The sequence below is a fragment of the Hyaena hyaena genome, unplaced genomic scaffold, assembly GCF_003009895.1.
Source record: "Hyaena hyaena isolate Hyena2069 unplaced genomic scaffold, ASM300989v1 scaffold_56, whole genome shotgun sequence".
In the NCBI taxonomy this organism is placed as follows: Eukaryota; Metazoa; Chordata; class Mammalia; order Carnivora; family Hyaenidae; genus Hyaena; species Hyaena hyaena.
Genome location: NW_024080688.1, coordinates 4,144,272 through 4,167,466, shown reverse-complemented (window position 1 = coordinate 4,167,466; position 23,195 = coordinate 4,144,272). Strand labels below are relative to the sequence as shown.

Sequence of the window (23,195 nt, the reverse complement as noted above, 5' to 3'; positions counted from 1 at the left end):
GGCATTCCCTCCCCATCACGGTGACTTACCATTACCTCCCACTCCACACTCAGATCTTTCATCCTGGAAGCCCTTGTGCACTTTGGAATCTTCCTGCACAAATCTCCCCAAAGCCCTCAGTGGGAGCTGGGAATTGTGATTTGGGCATTAGCAGACTTCTCTAGTGCCCCGAAGTCATCACATGCTTTCTCATCTCTACGCCTTCACACATGCGTTCCCTCTGCCTGTCATACTGCCTAAATATTCTTCCTTCGGGTTTCAGTTTAAAGGTCACTTCTTCCAGGAAGTCCTCCTTGATGCACTCCCCGCTCAGAGTTTAAATCACGCCTCCCTCCTCTGGGGGCCCGTATCTCCTTCCACCCCCCTCATGGTGACAGCTGTCACTTGGCTTTGCAGTTGCCTATTAATGTGTTAGGGTTATGTATTGTAAGTCTCATCAGGACAGACCCACGGGCCCTTGTCCACTGCGGTGCCAGCTAGAGCTAGCAGGTGCTTGATAAAAATGTGGTAAATGAAGACAGGAGAGGGCTGGAAAGAGTGAAAAGTTGTGAGAAAGAGGAGAGATCTGGCCTGGGGCACTGGAAGCCACAGGTAGGGCTGGGCAGCTCCCTCTCCTGGGGACGGTGGCAATGGGTCCCTACTGCAGCCATGGAAAAGTGGTGACCCTCTGCCCTCCTAACAGGACACAGCAGACCCAGAGGAAAAGGGTCCATCCACCAGTGTGGAACCTTTCCTGAGTGTCCGCAGGCCAGATCCCTGCCCGCATGGGACGGACAAGACACAAGAAGCAGCCTCAGCTCCAACACAGATGACACAGAAGCTCTCCATGATGATGCCACTCAGGATGCTCTCTCTCCAAGCCCGGAGCTCTCTCTCCCTCCAGCGTGACCTGCACATCTGGTACTCAGGAGTCAGGGTTCCATTCTGCTTTTGCTTAAACTGCCTGATTTCTCCCACGATAATATCCCCTGAACAGATCTCTACCACCCTGGGAAACCCTCCAGGCTGAGGACTGTGTACAATCACCCCGAACCTCTATACCCACAAAGGGCCCAGCGTAGAGGAGAGGACTTGGGAAGTGCAGGCGGAATGTAAGACCGCCTGACCCAACTATATAGGGGCTGCCAGAGGTGCACTCCCACCCATGCAAGTAGAAACCGTGAGGTGATACTCATTCCCCAGGCCCCCACGCCCACTGCCCTTCCCCTCCGTCGGGGCTCACGGGACATGCACATCAGCTAAAGAGAAGGGCCAGCCCAGGTGTGGGGGGGTCCTGTTCCGTTCCAGCCTCCCCAGGTGCTCACGTCGATTAGGTCGGAGACGTCGTGGATGTAGTATTTGCTGATAGCTGCATTGGTGGCCGCCAGATTCAGCAAGTAGTCGTTTCGGGCCTTTGTGCATTTGAGCTTGTTCTCAGAATACTTTGCCTGCCTCTGCAAGAACAGAGTAGAGGTTAAGAGCTGAGGCCTCACGCTGGCTCTCATCCCTCTTTTGAACCCTCTGCCTTCAGGCTCCTTGTTGCCCAGTCTCCTCTGCCCTTCCTTTAAGAGGCCAAGTTCATTCCTGCCTCTAGGCCTTCAGGCTCCTTCCTTCTGCCTGGCAAGCCAGCCTTCCAAGTCCCCGTGTGGCCTGCTCCTTCCGTCCTTCAAGTCCTTCCCCAAAGTCAAATGGTCAGAGCAGCCTCTGAGCACAACCTTGTCTGAAATGAGTCTTCAGCATCTGCGGTACCCACCCCCCCACTCCCGTCCCCTGCTCTACTTTTTGCATGTATTTTATCTTTGTTCAATTTTCGTGATAACTTTCATTTCTCTATAATGTTTTTAAAGACTGTACTTTTAGAGCAGTTTTAGGTTCACAGCAAAAATTGAGAAGGTACATCAGTTCCAACTGATAAACCTCCAGGGACACATCGTGATCACCCAGAGTCCATAGTCGACATTGGGTCTCACTCCTGGTATTTTACAGTCTCTGGGTTTGGGCAACTGTACAACAGTATACATCCATCATTATAATATCGGACTGAGTAGTTTCCCTGTCCTATGAATACTCTGTGCTCCCCATGTCCACTTCTTCCCTGCTACCTGACCCCTGGCAACCCCTGATCTTTCTCCTGTCTCCGTGGCTTTTCTAGAATGTCATATATAGCGGGCATCATACAGTATGTGGCCTTTTCACATTGACTTCTTTCACTTAGTAATATGCATGTCTTCTCAGGGCTTGCTAGCTCATTTCTTTTTAGCACTGAGTAACATTCCATTGTCTGGGTGGGCCGCAGGTAGCTTATCCATTCACCTACCGAAGGACATCTTGGTGGCTCTATTTTTCTTCATAACCATTCTTCATAACCTGAAATTATATTTTTTACCACTTTGCTTACTTGCTGGTTTTTGGTGTCCCCCACTAGAAAGTAAGCCCTAGGAAGGCAGGGACTTGATCTGCTCTCATCATCACTGGGCCTGCAGAACCCAAACTGCCTCTGCACAAAGTGGGCAGTAAGCACCTTTCACTGGCCGTCTGGACGTGAACGGTGGGAGAGGCAGCTAGAGGTGCCAGTGTTGGCTACGAGCTGGATGGCCTCCCTTGGAAGCTGCTTCTGTCCTGGGCCGGCCTGGGCAGGAAGAGGTGAAGAGAAGGTGGGTTGGAGAGTTGTCTCTTTACCCCTTTCAGATGATGAGTCCCGTTCTGGGTAGAAAAACAGCTCCCCTTAAAAAAACAGGGTTTCCTCTTTCACCTAGGCACTCTTAAATCTTCCTTATTCCAAGCAAAACTGTGGAAGTGCCCCAAGTGTCCACTGACGGATGAACGGATAAAGAAAATGTGGTAGAGGGACGCCTGGGTGGCTTAGTCGGTTAAGCGTCCGACTTTCGCTTAGGTCATGATCTCGCGGTTCGTGGGTTCGAGCCCCGCGTCGGGCTCTGTGCTGACTGCCAGCTCAGAGCCTGGAGCCTGTTTCAGTCTGTGACTCCCTCTCTCTCTGACCCTCCCCTGCTCACGCTGTGTCTCTCTCTCTCTCCTAGAAATAAATAAAACATTTAAAAAAAAAAAAAAAGAAAATGTGGTAGAGGTACGCCTGGGTGGCTCCGTCTGTTAAATGTCCGACTCTCGATCTCGACTCGATATTGGCTCAGGTCATGATCTCGCGATTGGGAGATCAAGCCCCGTGTTGGGCTCTGCAGTGAGCACTGAGCGTGGAATCTGCCTGGGATGCTCAATCTCTCTCTCTCTCTCTCTGCCCCTCCCCCATTCGTGTTCCCTCGCTCTCAAAATAAAAGAAGAAGATGTGGTATACATATACAGCGGAATATTATTCAACCATAAAAAGAATGAGGTCTTGCCACTTGCAGCCACATGGATGCATCTAGAGGGTATAATGCTAAGTGAAGTAAGTCATTCAGAGAAAGACAAATACCATATGATTTCACTCTAATGTGAATTTAAGAGACAAAACTGTAAACAAAGAAAAAAAGAGACAAACCAAAAACTAAACTCCAGGGCAAACAAACGTGGTTACCAGAGGGAAGGTGGGTGGGGAGAGGGTGAAAGAGTGAAGGGGACTAAGAAGGGTATTTAAAAAGCCTTTATTATTCCAGATCAAGTTCTCCTAGCTACTGAGTAGGGGTGCTTTCAGGTCAACCTCTGACTTCTCTTCATAGATCTCTGACCTTTCTCCAGGGTCCACTTATTCTGGGAAACAAATTTTTCCTGGTAGTTACGGTCCCATACCAGCCATGCACCTGACTCCTCACAGAGAGTTTTGAGACTCCTCACCCATTTCCAGGGTGACCCCCAGACCACTTTCAGCCCTTCACGGATTCATAAAATTTTATACCCGGAAAGGACAGTAAAGGTATCATAGTTTAATTCACCCACTTTATAGGTGAGAAAATGAAAACCGAAAGAAGTGGCTTGGGGGCAGCTGGGTGGCTCTGTTGGTAGAGCATGCCACTTTTAATGTCAGGGTTGTGAGTTCAAGCCCCACGTTGGGTGTGGAGATTACTTAAAAAAAAAAAAAAAAGTGGCTTGTCCAAGAGCCAAATGGCTAATTAGCATATGACTCTGAACTAAACTTAGTCTCCGGACCTCCCAGTTGGTGGTCTCTCTCCCCTTCTATTTACCCCCCCATGTTGTAGTTCTGTAATTCCCTGCCTGCTTATCTTTTATTGATTGATTGACTGATTGATTGATTGACTGATTGTATATTCACAGTATTGTACAATAATCACCACTATCGAAATTTAGAATATCAGTCTCAAAAGAAGCCCTAGCCCCATTAGCAGTCACTCTCCATTCTCCTCTACCCCAGCTCCTGGTAACCGATAATCTACTTTCTGTCTCTATGTATTTGTCTAGTCTGGACATTTCATATAAATAGAATCATACAATATTACAACTGGTTTCTTTCACTCAGCATACTGTTTTCAAGATACATCCATGTTGTAGTACATTCAGCACTTCGCTCCTTTTCATGGCTGAATAATAAATATCACACCACATAGCTAAGCCACGTTTTATTCATCCATTCACCAACTGATGGGCATTTGGATTGTCTCTACCTTTTGGCTCCTGTGGATAAAGCTGCTATGAATATTCATGTGCAGGTTTTTGTGTGGATGTATGTTTTCATTTCTCACGAGTAGATGCCTAGGACAGAACCGTTTAGTCATGTGGTGACTTTATGTTTAACATTTTGAGGCACTGAAAAATTGTTTTCCAAAGTGGATGAACCATTTTACGTTCCCTCCAGCAGTGTATAAGGGTTCCAATTTCTCTGCAACCTCACTAACACTTGCTATTATCTGTCTTTTTTATTTTAACCATGCTAGTGGGTATGAAATGATATCTCACTGTGGTTTTTATTTGTATTTCCTTAATGTCTAATGATGCTGAGAATCTTTTCATGTGCTTATTGGCCACTCGTATTAAGTTCTTCAGAGAAATATCTATTCAAATTCTTTACCCATTTTTAAATTGGGTCTCAATCTAATTATCGGGAAGCATACTTTTCTTTGCTTTTGGAAATTATGCTGGATTCTTATTTTCTTTGCCTATGGTTACTCTTCCAGCTCACGGAGGCCCTGGTGAATTTTGTTTCCACTCAATCTCCTATCATTTTAAGAGCTATAGGATCATATAATCATAGAATTAGACTCATAGAAGCCCAAATAAACATCTGGTATGATGCTTGGGACGTAGAAAGAACTCAGGAAATATTTGCTGATTGTACGGAATAAATGAATGCAGAGAATTCAACAAGAAAATCAGAGCTTTTATGAAGAAAGAAACCTTAGAAGTGACCTAATCTAGGATGACAAAAAAAAAAAAGCATGTACACTGACCTTCTAAATTCCCTGGCCATGGCAGACATCATTAATTGATCACAGCTGGGGTTTTAACTGATGCCTGGATGCCTACAAGGGGCTTCACAATCTTCAACACAGAGCTCTGGGCAGGCACTACCAATCAATCAGAGTGGACGTGAGAGAAAAGAGTCATTTGCCATCACTGTCCGATTTTTAAACTTAGGCTCAGGGGCACCTGGGTGGCTCACTTAGTTAAGCGTCCGACTTTGGCTCAGGTCATGGTATCTTTAGTCCCGAGTTCAAGCCCCACAACCGGCTCTGTGCTGACAGCTCAGAGCCTGGAGCCTGTTTTAGATTCTGTGGCTCCCTCTGCCCCTCCTCCACTTGTGCCCTGTCTCTTTCCCAAAAACAAACAAACATTTAACTGAGGCTCAGTGAAGTACTGTAAATGTGGCATTTCCAAAACCCAGCCTGTCTGACTCCAACACTGGCACTCCCGTCACCGTGCCCACTAACACACTTTTCCAGCTCCCGTACACGGTAATTCTAAATCTCCCATCTTTAGCTTGCTGGTGGTACTTTGGAATGGGTTCTTCATTGGGTTCCCCCGGTGCTGGTTGGCAACCCAGTGCTGTTTCCTCTTGGGACACACCCAACCCCAGCCAGCCCTCCAGCCACCAAAGTGGCCTCCCGAGCAGGCCTTTGCGCCCACAAATGCCCGGTGATCGCTGCCCATCCGAGAACGTGCTTGCTGGGCCTGAGTCTCACCACGGTTCGGCTCTCTCGTCCGCTGAGCGCTTCCCCTGCCTGAAGATCCTGGCGCCAGGCCAGGCCCGACAAGTGCTAGCGAGGCATGGCCAGCTCTGCCCCCTCCATGACACTGACCTCCAGGAGAGCACACGCGGGAGGGAGGGGGGTGACTCTACCCCCACGCCCCTCAGGCCGCCGAGGGGGGAAGGCCGAGGCTGTCAGCAGGGAGTGAGCCCCGCATTTCTGCCCGGCCCTCAATTTCTCCTGGGCCCTCGCTCACCTTCTCCTTCATCTTCTCAATTTTCTTCACGGAGCTGCGGCGCTGGGGCCGGTCCTCGTAGCGGAGCAGGTTCATGCTGAGGTCGCCCGACTTGTTGAACTGCTTCTCCTCCTGCTTCTCGGCCTCCTTCAGCTTGCTTTCTGCACTGATGCTTTCTGCGTGGTACATGTGGTAGGTTTTCATGACCTGCGGACACAGGAGGGCAGGAGATCAGCAGCACGCACGGCCGGGCACGTGGTCCCCGTGCTCCCGGGGCCCTCCGGGTCCTCCGTGCTGGTAAGCGGGGGCCTGCCTTCTTCCCACCACACGACTGGGCTCCCCCCAAGTTCTTTACGTTCGCACAAATGTGGGGAATGCTGATGGTCATCAGTAGCAGCCTCATCGCCGCCATCATCATCACTAACATCATTAAGTCCTTACTGAATGCCAGGAATGGACTGGTAAAGAGGAAACGTAAGGGGTGTCTGGGGGGCTCAGTCACGTGTGTCTGACTTGGGCTCAGGTCGTGATCTCAGGGTTCTTGGGTTCGAGCCCAGCGTCAGGCTCTGTGCCGACAGCCCAAGCCTGGAGGCTGCTTCAGATTCTGTATCTCCCTCCCTCTCTCCGCCCCTCCCCTGCTTGTGCTCTCTCTCTCTCTCTCAAATATAAACATAATTTTTTTAAAAAAAGAGAAAATTTAAAAGCCCCCGAGTATGTGGGGGTCTCAGAGGTGATATGACAAACTTGGCCCTGCCAGCCACCACTCTTGTCCCTCATTCCTTCCTTCCCCCCAGTGTCACTGGGAAAGCCCCTCCTCAGGGACTCAGGGACCGCCTATGGGACATGCAAATCATCTTCTCAGCTGTTTCCTTATTGGCCGGCAAATGGCTCTGTCCCCAAAAGGAGTATCCCTGGGTAACCTAATTGCCAGTTTAAAAATGTTTAAAATAATTTCTTTTTAAATTTACATCAGTTAGCATATAGTGCAACAGTTACTTCAGAAGTAGATTCATTCCTTAATCCCTCACCCATTTTGCCCATCCCCCCCCCACGACCCCTCCAGCAACTGTTTGTTCTCCATAGTTTTTAAGAGTCTCTTATGTTTTGTTCCCCTCCCTGTTTTTTTATACTGTTTTTGCTTCCCTTCCCTTATGTTCATCTGTTTTGTATCTTAAAGTCTTATGAGTGAAGTCACATGATATTTGTCTTTCTCTAATTTCACGTAGCATAATACCCTCTAGTTCCATCCACGTAGTTACAAAGGGCAAGGTTTTATTCTTTTTAACTGCCTCCATTGTATACATATACCATTCATCTGTCGATGGACATTTAGGTAAAGAGACCACAATTCTAATTGGGCTGAATGTATGCTTCCTATATGACCCTCCATTCTACTCCTAGATATTTACCTGAGAGAAATGAAAACATGTCCACACAAAGAATTGTACATGAACGTTTTTAGCGGCTTTGTTCGTAACAGACCAAAACTGTGAACAACACAGGTAACTATTAACATATGAATAAATACACAAATAGCGATCGGCCTATACAATGTACTACTACTACTCAGCATTGAAAAAGAACTGATACAACATGGGAGGATCTCAAAAAATTTATGCTGAGCAAAAGAGGGCGGCACCCAAAGAATTTATTTGTGTTGGTTCCATGTATATGAAGTTCTAGAACACACAAAACCCATCTGCAGTGACAGAAAGCAGATCAATGATTCTGGGGCTGGGGAGGGGGGTAGGGATCTACCGTAAAGGGGAGTGAGGGATCTCTGTGGTGTAATGGGAGCGTTCTGTAGCTTGATTGTCGTGTTGTCCACACGGATGCAAAGTTTGGAGACTACACGGATAATACTGTTCAATCTTGGATAAGCCACTTGCCCTTTGGGGCCTCAGTTTCCCTATTTGTAAAATTTGGTGGTTGGATTAGATGACATCTAGGATTTCTTCTGTCTCAAAGATCCCCTTGCTATAACAATATGTAACTTCTACTGTGGAAGTAGAAGAGCAAAGTGCAGTTGACCTTGTGGGAATTCATTGTATAGCCAAAGACGAGTTTATTTCAGGAAGCATATGGAATAACTAAGTAATTTTAAAAAAGAATTCTGCTCTCTTTCCTTTAATCCACCAATCTTTCTACCATATCATAGTGTTTTCATAATCGGTTGTCATTTTCTCAGCAGGCGTGAAGAGCTTCGGCAGCCTTAGGGCAAGCTGGGAGGTCCCATATCAAGAGGACTCCATCTCCCAGGTGCACCTTTCCTGGGCAGCATCAAGTTTATGATCATCTTTCTGCACTAAGAAACACAGATGGCTCATGGCTCCTGAGCTTTGCTTGTTCTCTTCCCCTGTCATCTGGATAATTACAGCAGCTAATAGAGCAGAGGCTTCTACCTGGGGATGGGATACACTCCTGCCTGATGGGGCCCTTTAAGTCAAGGAACTTGGAACAAATTCTTGATCAACATTATAATCTTATCCCTTCTCATCTGAAGTGCTGTGAAGTGAGTTTATTAGATGAAGAATTCCTCTCTGACTCTTTACCACTAAATCACAGCATTGATCTGTTGCACAGAAAGTCCCCTTTGCCATCGGCCAGGAGTTAATGTGGGAAGCGTCTGTTGTGGAACATGGTAGGTACTGTAGACCATGCACCCCAATACAAATGTCTGGTGCAAATGTCCTGATGGTGCCTCTTACTGGCTGTGTGACCTTGGGCAAGTCACAGAACCTCTCTGACCTCTGCTTCCACATTGTAACATGGGGATAGCCACGACACCTACCTCATAGAAGACTGGGTTATGAAGACTGGGTTAATGTAGGTAAAGTGCTGAGAACAACACCTGCCACATAGTAAGAGCCATGTAGACATCAGCTGCTACCATCACCACCATCATCATCACCCTTGATTTGGGCTGAGGGTTTGAGAACCTTTAATTTACTCACCTGAGTTCAGGAAAATGCTTACAAACTCTAAAGAACATTAGGTATTGCACACAATTTTACTATTTTTTTTAAAAAAAAAAATGTTTGTTTATTTTTGAAAGAGAGAGAGCAAGCAGGGGAGGGGCAGAGAGAATCCCAAGCAGGCTCTGTGCTATCAGCGCAGAGCCCAACACAGGGCTTGAACTCACGAACTGTGACATGACCTGAGCCAAAATCACGAATTGGACACTCAACCGATCGGACCACTGAGGGGCCCTGCAAAATTTTATTCTCTTCCATGTTTCTCCCTTCTTCTTTCATCTTGAAAACTGCCCCAAATGTCAAAACAATAAATGAATAAAAATGCAATCAATTTTTCTTTATTGGTCTTGATGGAAAGACCTCTTCCATGTATTCCACCCATGTTTGCTTTCTTGGATTGTTCTAAAGCCTCTAGAGATGCTATTCTCACTGATTTCATCCACTCCTAATGCCAGTTCCACTAAACTTATTTCCAAACTCAGTGGACCTGACCAACGTGTCAGAAAGTGTGCCAGACCGATGTGTTCTCGACATCTAGTGGCCAAAAGAAATGACTGCAGGCTTCTAGAAAACCAAAGCAACTGCCTACTTTTCCACCATCTTTATGCCACAGCTCTAGCTCCAGGAACGTCATACATATAAGACTTGGAAATGCCTGCTGAAGTCTGTCTCCAAGGGCCCCCCACCCCCCTTTCCCTTCTCAAAGCTTTTCTCTATTCCCCTGCATTCACGGGCGCCACTGGCTGTCTTCACTTTTCTACCACGCTGCCGGTGGTGTTTATTTCTGGACTTACTCCCTTCTGGGTTCCATGATTCTTGCAAAACCCACTTTTCTGTTTCAGATGCTGAGGTCTGCTTACCTCACCACTCATCGATCATCTGTGTTGAGTAGTTTGGAGAAAGGGAGAACGTGTTTCTATTTGCAATTAGACCTTCCTGTCCAATCATCCATGCATACATCCATCTATTCCCTCAAGGTCAGCATCCCGGCTGTGTGTTCTCAGCCTCCTACACTTCCCTGTGCCTAGTTTCCCACGTGAACCACAGAGCACTCTTTCTGCTCTGCAACAAGCCAAACTCTGCAGTACCGTCTCTGAGCGGGGTTGCAAAAATCCCATGCTTGGACAATACAGCCCAAAAACCCTGCGACCAAACTCTCTGGATCCAACTGGTAATTCCCGATCCTAAGAATAACGGTGAACTTGATTGCCCAGGGTGACTTATGTCACACAGCTGCCACAAAAGAGTTTACCTGGGGCCCTCTCGGAAATGAGTCCAACTATACCCAAATTCCTCTAGCTGTTCCCTTTATTTAATTACCTGAAATACGGGTTTTAGCTTGAAATGTCCTTAGCTCAATAGATTAGAACAGTCTGCTCAATATTGCCAGTCCAGGATGTGTTAATTAATATTTAAAATTGTCAATTACTTCAGAGTTTGCAAACCTTTTTTTTTATTATTATTATTACCCCCAAGGAGCATTTCAGTGAATCCTTACCCCCACCCTGAGAGGCAGTGTGGTACCGATAATGGTGACAGCAGCTAACATCTATTGAGCACTTCCTACATGCCTGGCCTTGTTCTAAGCACTGTACATATATAAACCCTCTTATTTCCCACAAAAACCCTAGGAGGTAGATACCATATATCCCTGCTTTATGGATGCGGAAACCACAAAATAGGGATGGAAGGGTCCTCTTCCCTGCAGGGCCTCAGGAGACCTGGTTTTGAGACTCAACCCCAACTTGCTAGGTGACCTTGACGGAGGCTTGTCCTCTCTGTGCCACCTGGTGGAGACCAGAACGGGGGTGGGTAGGGAAGTGCTCCGTAAGTTGTAACCGTAAAGTGACTGGCTGACAGCTCCAGTGTTGGGGCTGGGAAAGGAGCAGAGGTGGACACAGGCATTCAGCTGAGGCCAAGGTACTGAGACCCGGTCTTCAACTTGGCACCTCTGAACGACCCGCCAGAGGTACCCACCAGGCTTGATGCCTGGCTTAATGGGACCTTCATGTTCCAACCCTCTAGACCCAATCAGGGAAGCCCTGTGGAACGAGTCTGGTACAGGCTGAGGAAGGCCCTGGAAGGGCATGTAAGTTGAGACCATTGTTCTTGGACACAGATCAGTTTCATATATTCTCAAAAGGCTCTCCGGAAATCTTGATGTATTAGCCCATCATCGAAAGAAACTGAGGCTCAGAAATGGCAGGTGGATTGTACAAAGTCACACAGCGGCCACACAGCTAGGACTTCCGAGCTGCGTCTAGTAATCATGCTGCCTTTGGCTGTATACACTTTGCTTCTGCATCTTCCCAAATACTCAGATCACGAAAACAAGAAAGTATTATATGCATAGTCCTTCAGACCCTCACTTAAATGCAAAATAAACCAAAGGAAATATGGAAGTTGACAGCATCCATTAAGGGACATGCTGGAGCAGGGTAAGAATCAGTTGTTAGACAGCAAGTTGTCAACAATGAAGTTCATGTGCACTTCCTCCTCCCCACAGGCAGGACCATCTCTGAGTCATGCAAGAGCTGTGTATGGGTGAAATCCTGGCCCAGTGCATGCCAAAGATATCTCTGGAGGATAAGCAAAGCTCCCGCATTTCAGTATGACCACCCATACTCTGTGCGGCCTACGTTCTCTGAACAGCTTACAATCACCATCTTATTTACTCATTTGCACGTCTATACACTGTCTCACTGCAACTAGAGTGCAAAGTCCAGAGGGCCAGGACCTTGTCAATAAACACATTCCCTGTACTAAAGCAAGACTGGTATGCAGCAAGTATCAGTATATGTTTGCATGAGTGAATGAATGACACCAGGCTGGCTGGCTGAGTGTATGGGTGGAAGGATGGATAGATAGGGAGATGGGTGAACGGATAGATGGTGGATGGGTGGATGGAAGGAACAGAGGAAGGAGAGAAGGGAGAACAAAATGGAGGAGATATAGTTCTACTGGCTTTGGCCTAGTGAATATATCTGAAGGTGAATATACTTGCCCTAGTGAATGTATCTGTATGTATTTGAAGGAGACAGCTACACCTTTGATCGTTAAATATTTACTGAATAGCTTATTATGTACTATACTAGGAAACACTAGCGTGTGGAAGAAAGGGTCTCCACCATCGAAGAATACACACTGTGGAAGGGACATGGAAAGTTCACAAGCAATTAGCACATGGTGTAACAAGTGCTGTGAAAATGCAGGGTGATAAAGGATGGCTTTCTGGAGGAAGCGACACCTAAACTGAACCTTGAGAGAAGATAGCTGTTACCTGGGTGAACAGGGCAGGAGTTGAGGTGGAATATTCCAGAGAAAGGGAGCAATGTGAGCACTAAGCCCAGAAAGAGCAGGAGTCAAACAGGTTTTAGGAGCAGCTTACAGGTAGAAGTGTATCACGTGTTTGAGTACTAGCCAATGGAGTCACCTCCTTACACTCCCCCACACACTCCCCCTCAGTGGATATCTGTTGTTTTTCTCTGCCTAGAATCATCCAGACCTCGTTCTTCTGGAACAGCTTCCTGATTTTCTTTGAGGAAATCCCCCAAATTCCCCTCCGGCATTCTCAGTCCCAGTGGATCATGGGAAACTGACACCACCCTCCAATACAGGGGTGGGCATGAGACGTAGGCCTGGCCAACCAGGAAACATGGTGTTAACCTGACCACAGTGACTGGAACCCAAGATCCCAGCCCGGGCTTTGCTGGAAATGCTGGGAAGGGCATTATTAATTTTCTACCAGGATATACTGGGCTGATAGAAAGTGAGCTGGCAGTAGGGGACCATCTTTGTCACCCCTGGGAGAAGCCTGCCTCATCATGAAGACATCACAGAGGAAAGCAAAATCCAAAGAGGGAGGGGATGGACGGATAGATGGATGAACTGACGGAAGAAAGAGAGGGCGACAGAATGGAAGGAGGAGAGTGAGGGAGGGAATCGGATAAAGTGGAAGAGGTGCAGTCTCATGCCTTCGCTCTGGTGAGTCTATTAGGTGTGGGGAAAACAGCTGCACCTCGATCGTGACATACCTACTGAGCAGTTTATGACATGCCACGTACCATAGCAGGTGCCGGCAATACTACTACGTGGAAAACAGACAAGGTGTGGTGCCTCACGGAATACACACCCTACTCGGGAGACAAACAAGTGCGTGAGCTTCTGAGACTCACTACACCGATCCTTCGCTCTGCTAGCTGGCATGCATTCCCGTCCCTAGCTACTGAATGAGTCCCCGACAGCCTCCCCAGTCCTGGGCCCTACTGGCCTACCTCAGTGCCCAAGTCACAACCAGACAATACTGACTGAGCGCGCAGGGGGATGCTCGTCCCACACCCCAGCGTCTGCCTCGCTGCTGCCCCCGGCCTCCAGCCAACCCAGGGAAGTCCACCGTCCTTCAGATCCAAACAAATGGCATCTCTTCTCTGTGGCCTTCTTGATGCCCAGCTGGACTTCATCTCCCCACCCCTCCTCCCACCGTGTCTATAATCCCACAAGGACATTTGTCACATGGTGTAACAATACCCCATCTTCTGGACACAGTAGAGGATCGGTACGTGTACGCTGAACGACTGAAGGGATGTCTCGGGGGAGAGCTGGGAGAGATGACGAGGCTGTCTGGAGGCAAACCTCAACTCCCTGTTCTTCTTTGGACCACTTCCATCCCTAGATGAACCTGGGCCACACTCTAGCCAGCAGGCTGCGACCGTCTGGCACAGCTTTCCTTGCCCTGAGTTGGAGACACGCCCTCGTCTCCCACAGAGAGTCATGTGGCGTGAAGGTCAGAGGTGGAGAGGAGACTCAGCTCCTCGAGCTTCGTGCCTTCATACCACAGATGGGCGAGATCAAGGGCCAGAGCCCAGCTAACCTGCGCCGGGTTGGCGTTGCCTAAAGTGTGAGATGGGAACCACCTGCATGGGCAGGAAGGTTTTAGGGGTGACAGATATGTGGTCAACCCTTTCAGTTCTCCTGGAGTCCTTCCGATTCTAAGAGGAGGGGTAACTCCGTTCGGTGCTCACATGTCTAATGCCTCTGCTGTTGCTTCGCAGGCACCAGCGGGAAGGAGACTGTTGTACCTTCATCTAACTTACAGAACACTTCTGTTTCCACCACGTTATTTTGCGTTCGCTAACATGAACTATTATAATTTTCCAAAAGAGATGCAGATAGGACTTTATATATATCTACATAAATAACTGAATGTATTTATTTAAGTAGCTTTGGGGGGTTGACTAGGAGCAGGCTCTGCCACTCCCCAGCTAGGTGACCCTGGGCTGGACACCCAACCTCTCTGTGCCTCAGACCTCTCATCTCTAAATTGGGGTGATGGGGGCGCCTGGGTGGCTCAGTCGGTTGGGGATCCAACTCTTGATTTCAGCTCAGGTCATGATCTCATGGCTCGTGGGTTTGGGCCCCACGTTGGGCTCCATGCTGACAGTGCAGAGCCTGCTTAGGATCTTCTCCCTCTCTCCTTCTCTCTCTCTCCTCCTCCTCTCTCTCTCTCTCTCAAAAATAAATAAACTTAAAATAAAATGGGGTGGTAATACTATCACCTACCTCAACAAATTACAGTGAGGATGAAATGAATTAAGAAATGCAAAGCATTTAGCCCAGTACCTAGCACATGGCAAGCATCATATAAGAGTGGAGACTGATTATTAGGGGTAGGAAACAATCTTCAAAATATAACCACAAAAGCAAACTGCAGAACTAGGTCTAGTTGTTACCACCTGTGTAAAAACAGGGGTGTGCAGGACACGTCCATTTGTGTATGCTCACAGACGAATCAAACATCTCTGTGAGCGGATGCTGCTCAACCAGAAACAAGTAACCCAGGTCGTATGGAGTAAGAGGACTCTGGCAACAGAGACATACTTCTCACTGTGGAATTTGTTATACAGCTTAATCATTCCTTTTTACTCAGTGCATGCATTATCGATTTCTAAATTTAAACATTCAACCATTTAATGTTTGCTTTAGAGAGAGAAAGAGAGAGAGAGAGAGAGAGAGAGAGAATGTGATTGGGGAAGGGAAAGAGAGAGAGGGATACACAGAATCTGAAGCAGGCAGGCTCCAGGCTCTGAGCTGTCAGTACAGAGCCCGACCTGGGGCTCGAACCCACGAACCATGAGATCATGACCTGAGCCGAGGTCAGACGCTTAACTGACCGAGCCACCCAGGCGCCGCATTAAATATTCAACAATCTTTTAAAAGGGAAAGTCTCTGTGGCTGGAGTATGGAGGATGCATAATGGAGAGCAAGCCTCGGGGATGGGAGAGTGGTCAGCTGGTGATTGCGCTTTCTCAGGCAAAACATTCTTAGGTCTTGGCTGGCCCCGTGACAAGGGGAGATGGAGGAGAGAGGAAAGAGGCAGAAGTATACAAGAAAACCATTTATGCTCCATTCTTTCATAAAATACATGATTTAGCACTAGTGTTTACCAGGCGTTGCACTATGCTCTCTGCCACTCACTCTTCTCAGAACAATCCAGAGATGGATGGTAACCTCCCCCGAGTCTAGAGAGGGGCTGAGGCTCAGAAGGTTTGACAACTGACACGGCCTTGAACCCAGGCCATGCTGACTCGAAAACCTGGACTCTTCCCGATACACAAGGTTGCTTTTCCACTAATTAATTAGGACAGTGATATTTTTTTAAGTGAGTCAACTTAAAGAAAAATATTAAATAAAGCAGAGAAGGCCCAATGACATGATGGAACCGTGACAGTCACACCTGGATGACAACAGACGTGGAGATGTTGTTCCGGGAAGACTCATCGTGAGCCAGGGATGGAGCCGGAGCCAGAAGCCAGGTTGCTGGGCCCCCAGTCTCAGGCTCTCTCCACCTCCTGCGTCCCTGAGGGTGGGCATCAGGAAGGAGATGCTCTTGCAACGTTTGCCCGGGGGCCTAAGGTTGATTTCCTGTCCCTGAGCCCAGCGCAAAATCAAATCAAAGCCTGAACAAGTGGAAAGTAGAGTCCATTCCTTACTCCAATTAGTATCTACCTGTCACCAGCTGTGGTGAGGTGTGGACGCTCCACATCAGCCTGAACCAAGTCCCAGGAGGCCGCCCCGGCAACCCTGCCTGAGAGCCTGGGGCACAGTGGTCGGGCACAAAGAAAGGGCTTCGTCACTTCAAAACATGACAGATACGTTCCATGGACTATATTGAAAATCTGGACGTATTTTTAGCTAAATAATGAAAACAGTGGTTTTTCATTGTTGTTTGTCTTGGTTTTGCCTCTTCAGGAAGGATTAGGACGTAGGCCCTCACTCTCAACTTCTGCCCTTTTCTTCCCCCAGGCCAACAGATGATGACCAAGAGATATATTATGTCAGGCTGATTGATGGGGGTTCAGGGAAAAATAGGTGAAGTGAGAGAGCAGGTGTGTGTGTGTGTGTGTGTGTGTGCTCACACATGCACATGTGCTTGCATACATGCTGGCATGTTTTAGAAAGGAGGGCACCTCAAGGTGATGAAGACTGGGCAGAGGGAAGATTTTTGAGTGAGTGAGTGAATGAATGAATGAATGAACAACGAACAAACGAATGAATGAACTAAATGCCCAGGCCTGCAGTCTCCTCCACACCCTGGTCTCAGATGCAGACAAGCCTTTTCCATGTATCTCTGTCATCACTGTGCCCAATATTCCCTTAACATGTCACCTCCTCTGGAAAACATTAAAAGAACGACAGTGAGGCTTACTGGAGAATCTTTTCTACATCATTTGCTCCTCAGTCACTGCTGTTGTGACTCTGGGGCTGGGCGAGGGGGGAAAGTTGTGTAACCAGACATAGTAACTAGAAAGTGCTCAAAAGACATCCCTAATCATAAGGCATGGGATTTGGGGTCAGCTGGGCGGCTGAAGTGGGCTATTTGCAGAGATGGCCACGATGGCCCCCTCCCTGGCCACAGGCATAGCCCCTCTGCATTGTGACCTAGCAAGTAACCCCCAACAAGAGGTGATGTTCACTCCTCCACGCCTCACCTATGGACTTGGCTGCGTGTCTTGCTTTGGCCAATAGCATATTCGCAAGTATGACACGAGCTGAGGCTTGACAAGTGCTGGCACGTTTGGTGTTCCCACTTTGCGCCCTTTTTTTAAACTGGCCAGAAATCCATAGCCTTATCAGTGGCCCTAGTCGAACTTAGCCCAAATTGCCAACCTACAAAATCATGAGTCACTGAGTTGTGACATCATTTGTTACGTAGCCACTGAAAACTGCTACAGAGGCCTCCCGTTCCTTTGTGTCCCAGTTTCTTTATCTAGAGAACATGCTAATTAAATAATATGTATAAAGTACCTGATACAGTGTGACATACCTCCCAGGCACGCACTAAATGGCCACAGTTGTTAGTATCCTTGTTTTGACAATAAAGAAAATGAGGTCCAAGACGTTAACTGACCTGGCCAAGCTGGTAGGTGGTGCAGCAAGGCTTCAAACCCCGGTCTGTCTGCCATCGGTTTGGTCTGCGCATCCTACACTGCTGCCCCTGCGGAGAATTCCCTTTCTCCTCCCTTCTCCCCCTCTGCTTCCTTATCCTACCCTGCAGACGCACCAAGCTCAGAACTCACCCTTGTCACAGCAGCCCACCTGGAGCCATCGCTTTTCAGAACGTCTGATTTCTCTTGCACGCTCATACTCTCCCTATTGCTTCTTTACACTTACATGTGTAGTGATCGCCCACTATGTGCACGCACTGCCACGGGCTCTGGGCACGCGGGGGCGAGCACGGCACAGTCCCCACGGGGTTCGTGGCCTGGGTGCCTCCCCCTCGGAGTGCAGCACGCACCACACTGTCTCGGACTGCCGCATCACCAGTTCGCGCACTTGCGTCTGGTCTCCATGCTCAGATTCGAAACTCATGGTAGGCAGAACCACTTTCGTTCATGTAGCCATGCACCCCTCCCCCCTCTGCTTCAGCAAGCACCCAGGGAACTCTGGGGATGTATGAGATACTTCAAAGATGAACTCTTGAAATGTTCACAGCCCGCCGCCGTGCCTCATGTAGCGCGGGGCCCACAGCAGGCAGCCCCAAATGCTCGAACTTAAATGCTCTGGGGGTGAGGACTGAAGACTCTGTGTGCCGTGCCATCAGTACATGGCTTGGGAGCTGCCGCTGGCATTCTCCTCCCTCCAGGAGTGGCTGCGGGAGAAAGCTGGGTGGTGTGGTCCTTCCTCCTCCACCAGCTCTGAGGCCACCGTCAGGCTGCTGTGAGCGTGGGAAGCAGGGACAGACCTGCCTGCCCGGCCTGCGCGTCGGATGCCAGCGGCATTTCTGTCCAGCCGCCCTGCCCCGTGACCAGCAGGGGCAAGTGTGCATGGGGCACCTGCTGAGTGCAGAGCACTGTGCTGGGCACCAGCACCGTCTTCCCAATCCCCGCCTGCTCTGTCCAGTCTACGCCCGGCCAGCCTTGTTGATCAGAGCCAAGACTGAGAGGTGCCAGAGGCCATACAAATGGGTTCAAACCGTCTCTGGGCATTAAGTGCAGTGTTACTAGCAAGATCTGGCTCTAGGGAGACTGCACGCCAACTGGGGACACAGATAACATGACAGATTTTTTTTTTTAACTGCCATAAGATTTCAAAGCCCAGAGGTAATAGCTTTCGAAAGGTGGAGTTTGGTGTGGGTTTGAGAAATGACTATGACGGGCAGTTGTGAGGCATGGGGAGCTGCAGGGTCAAGGGCCAACCGGGGCAGTATGTGGGGTGTGCAGACGTTGTCAAGGAGAGGAGCCCAGTTGGAGCCCAGAGGAAAGGCTAGAGATCTGGGTGGGGGGTGGTCCCTGGGACCAGGACCCAGGTGTTGAAATCCCATAGAGGAGAGTGATCCATTCACAGAGGTGCCTGAGGATCATAAAAAGGACCTAGACTGGGGATCGCTGGTCTAGACAAGTCCTCTACAGAATCCTGAATCGGAAAGCCCATCTGGTTACTAGCCCTGCATATTTATCACCACCCTCTGGTCTAAGCATTCTTTATCTACTGGTCTCCCTCAACTCCCACAGGGTCTGCAAGAAGTAGGTGTTAATATTTCTATTCAAGAAATGAATCTGAACTCGGGACTCTGGCTTTAGAGTTGTGCTTTAATCTACAAGGTGATTCTACCCGACAATGCCCAGCTAACTCAGTCACATGTTTTCTCAAGCGGCAATTCTTTCTTTACCCTAAGTGAAGACCCAGCTAAAAACTGTCCAGAGCTCAGGTTTTGCTCCTTAACCTGAAATAATTGAAATGTGAAGTTCAACTCTTACAGATTGACCTCTAGGAAGTCTCATCCCCATTTTACTGAGTGGGAGACTGAGGCCCAGAGAAGTGAATGCCTTGCTCTAAGTCCCATAGCTGGTTGGAGTGTGAGGCAGGACTTCCAACATGAGGTCCAGGCTCTTGGGCAAAAGCTCCGGGCCCCTGGGGAGTTCACTACCTGCTGGTCACATAGGATGTGAACATAGAAAGATAACATCAAAGAGAGGGGTCTTCTCACACCCTGCTATTCTTTCCCTTCCTTAAACATAATTTCAGCAGCAGAATCCCCGCTTTTAATGAGAAACGTTATAAGGAACCCAGAGATACTTAAAATACAACAGTTTTAATCTGTCCTAATTGTCTTTGGCAGTGAAGGGTCTGGAGCTCCAACTGCCGGGGCTACCTCACTCTGTTTCCCCAGGTTGTCCGTGGGGCTCACCACATTCTTCCATGAAAAAGCCCAGACACTCTCGAGGCCCAATCCGTAAACTCCTGCATTCCCCAATCACCTGCTTGGATTCCAATACCCATCTCAAGTCCAGTTAGACCTCACCTCCACATCAGTAGCAAGGTCAGTGCTGGGCCAAGCTGTAATGTTCTGAAATCATTCCTTGGAGATGACAAAGCATGCTCACCCCCTTTACCTCATGTGATCCTCAGAACAGCGCTCCATTTTGCAGATGAGAATACCAAACCCCAGATGAGCTACATACCTAACCATCATCAGTAGAGAGCAGGGTCAACTTCAGCCCATTGCACCTGACTCCAAACCCACATCCCTGCCTCAGGAGGCTTTATGTCCATGTTGCCCCCACCATGACCTTGTGTATTCTGCTTTTATAGGTAACACAATCCCACAGCAGGCAGGTCATGCAAGTCTCTTGTGAACTTATACAAACTAAACATGCCCAGGGCCCCACCCCAGGTATAGAGAACCAGAAGCCAGGGTTGCAAACCGTTACCTCCCACCATGATGACGCCCAGTCACTTGGGCACAAGACAGAGCAAAAACACCCATAGTGATCCCAGGTCTCAGGTTTAGACTCCCTTTGGCTCCTGGTATTGAAGAAAGAGGACCTGACCCCAAACAGCAGCAGAGCCTGAGTAGGACTTACCGTGTAAAGCTCATTGGTGACCTTGAGGAGCTCCTCATGCATCTGCAGGCCAATCTCCTTGCTCTGGAATATGGAAGAACAAATATCAGAGGGGGAGAAGGTCACTGGCTGCACCAACCAATTTCCTTTTCAACCCAGAAAGGGCAGGAAGACTTGGGACGGGGTGGGAATGGGTACAGAAATCAGCATAAACCTCATTGATCTAGACTTGAATTCCTCAACTTGTGTCTATGAAGCAAATCTACCAGAGGGGCCCCTTGGAAAAGGAATTCCCTGGCCACATAAATTGCAGAACCTTATACCTCCCTGCATTGGTGACTTACAGAGACATCATCATGTTAAAGATTCTGAGAAGCCCACAGCCAATCAATCTGTTCATCTTTCTTTAATTCTGCCGGTCCTAAGCTGATGTGACCAGAGTATGTATCCCTAGCTCAACACTCATTAGCATCTCATGAGAGTGGGGTTCCACAGAACACAGTTTGAGAAATAATGATCTAGCATCTCAGCTCATCATGAAGAGTACAGGTTAACAGACTGTAGCACAAGGCAGGAGATCACGGTTGTTGCCTCCACGACATCCCTGATGGGCCCTGTGGCCCTGGAGCCTTACTTACCACAGCTACAAGATAAACTAGAGCATCACAAAGCTTGGTCTGGGGGTAACTGCTGAGTGCTACACTAAAAAAAGGGGGGGCAGAGGCTCCTGTAAGCAAATACATTTGGGAAAAGCTAGTTGAACAAAGAGACAGGTTTTCTTACTGCAGGACTCCTCAGAGGCTTTCACATCCTCATACGCACGGGCTTTCTAAGGAGCACAGTAGTATGCAGTTTAGATGACCTCAATCTTTTTTCCATGAGGTGACTTACGCATTTAGTATCCTGAGAGTTATAATTTGAAATACAATTCACAAATCATCTCCAGGTCCCACCCAGGCTGAAGAGTTTAGGATTCTCTGTTACTTAAGGTATTTTTATTATTATTATTATTATTTTGGTTAATACCTTCCCTGTTTGCCTGGACTATCATATGAAGTTTCCATGTTGAAAATGGGAGCCCTGAAAATAAAAAACACAAGGAACAACAAGTATTGGCGAGGACGTGGAGAAAAAGGAACCCTCAGGCTTTATTGGTGAGAATGCAAACTGCTGCAGCCACTATGGAAAGCAGTATGGAGGTTCCTCAAAATATTGAAAATAGAAATACCATATGATTCAGTAATACCACTACTGGGTATTTACCCAAAGAAAATGAACACTAATCCAAAAGATATATGCACCTTTATGCTTATTGCTGCATTATTGACAATAGCCAAGACACAGAAGCAGCCCAAGTACCCATCAATGAATGGATAAAGATACAGTGTGTGTGTGTGTGTGTGTGTGTGTGTACACACAATGGAATATTATTCAGAATGAAATCTTACCATTTGCAACAACATGGATGGACCTAGGGCGTATAATGTTAAATTAAATAAGCCATTCATAGAAAGACAAATACCATATGATTTCACTCATATGTGGAATTTAAGGAACAAATGAAAGAAGACAACGTCCCAAAATGGACTCTTAAATACAGGCAACAAATTGGTTTCCAGAGGGGAGGGAGTGGGAGGATGGGTGAAATAGGTGAGGGGGGCGGTGAGACACCAGGGTGGCTCAGCCAGTTAAGTGGTTAAGCATCTGACTTTGGCTCAGGTCATGACCTTGCGGTTTGTGGGTTCGAGCCTCACATCACGCTTTGTGCTAACAGCTCAGAGCCTGGAGCCTGCTTCAGATTCTGTGTCTCCATCTCTCTCTCTGCCCCTCCCCCTTCTCTCTCTCTCAAAAATAAATTTAAAAAAATTTTAAAGAAACAGGTGAAGGGGATTAAGCGCATACTTATTGGGAAGTGCACTAATATACAGAATTGCTGAATCATTATTTTGTACACCTGGAACTAATATAACACTATATATTAATTACACTTGAATTGAAAGAAAGAGAAAGAAAGAAAAAGAAAGGAAGGAAGGAAGGAAGGAAGGAAGGAAGGAAGGAAGAAAGAAAGAAAGAAAGAAAGAAAGAAAGAAAGAAAGAAAGAAAGAAAGAAAGAAAGAAAGAACGGACGGACGGGAGCCCTGATCTCTGCTGCTTGAGAGCTGAGTCATCCTGCTCCCCCCTTTCAGCTCCCTCAGCCCAAGCATGACCAGCAGCAGATGCATAGAGATCAGCCTTCCGCCCTTCCCTGCTTAGGGCAGGAGCCCCCACACTCAGCAGTGGCAGAGGAAGGCTCAGGACCAGACATGATGACTTCCTAGGCTCCTTCTCTTCACCCCCGGAGTCTTTCTCTCAGCTTCTGGTACTGCAATTGCCGGAAATTGCCCATCTGAGGGTAGCCCTTGCCTGCACAAGATCTCTTAAAAGATAGCAAAAGCTCTGGGCAGTCCAGGGATCTGCTTAGACCTCCCCGCTGTGCCGGAGGCTAAAGATAGGAGACCCAGCCCAAAACCATAGCGGAGCCTGAGCAGAACTGCCTGTGCAGAGCTCACAAGGGAACCTTCAGTTGCAT

At 48.0% G+C, this 23,195-nt stretch overlaps 1 protein-coding gene across 2 annotated transcripts in view; it reads right to left on the bottom strand.

Moving 5' to 3' along the window:
• SRGAP3 (SLIT-ROBO Rho GTPase activating protein 3) overlaps positions 1–23,195 on the bottom strand; it is a 263,789-nt gene that overhangs the window by 73,159 nt on the left and 167,435 nt on the right. For both annotated transcript variants that reach the window (XM_039231356.1, XM_039231357.1), the window contains exons 4-6: positions 20,648–20,710; positions 6,331–6,516; positions 1,305–1,433 (exon numbers count right to left, since the gene is read on the bottom strand). In XM_039231356.1, the coding sequence (XP_039087287.1) occupies positions 1,305–1,433; positions 6,331–6,516; positions 20,648–20,710 (378 nt within the window). The remainder of the gene's footprint in view (positions 1–1,304; positions 1,434–6,330; positions 6,517–20,647; positions 20,711–23,195) is intronic.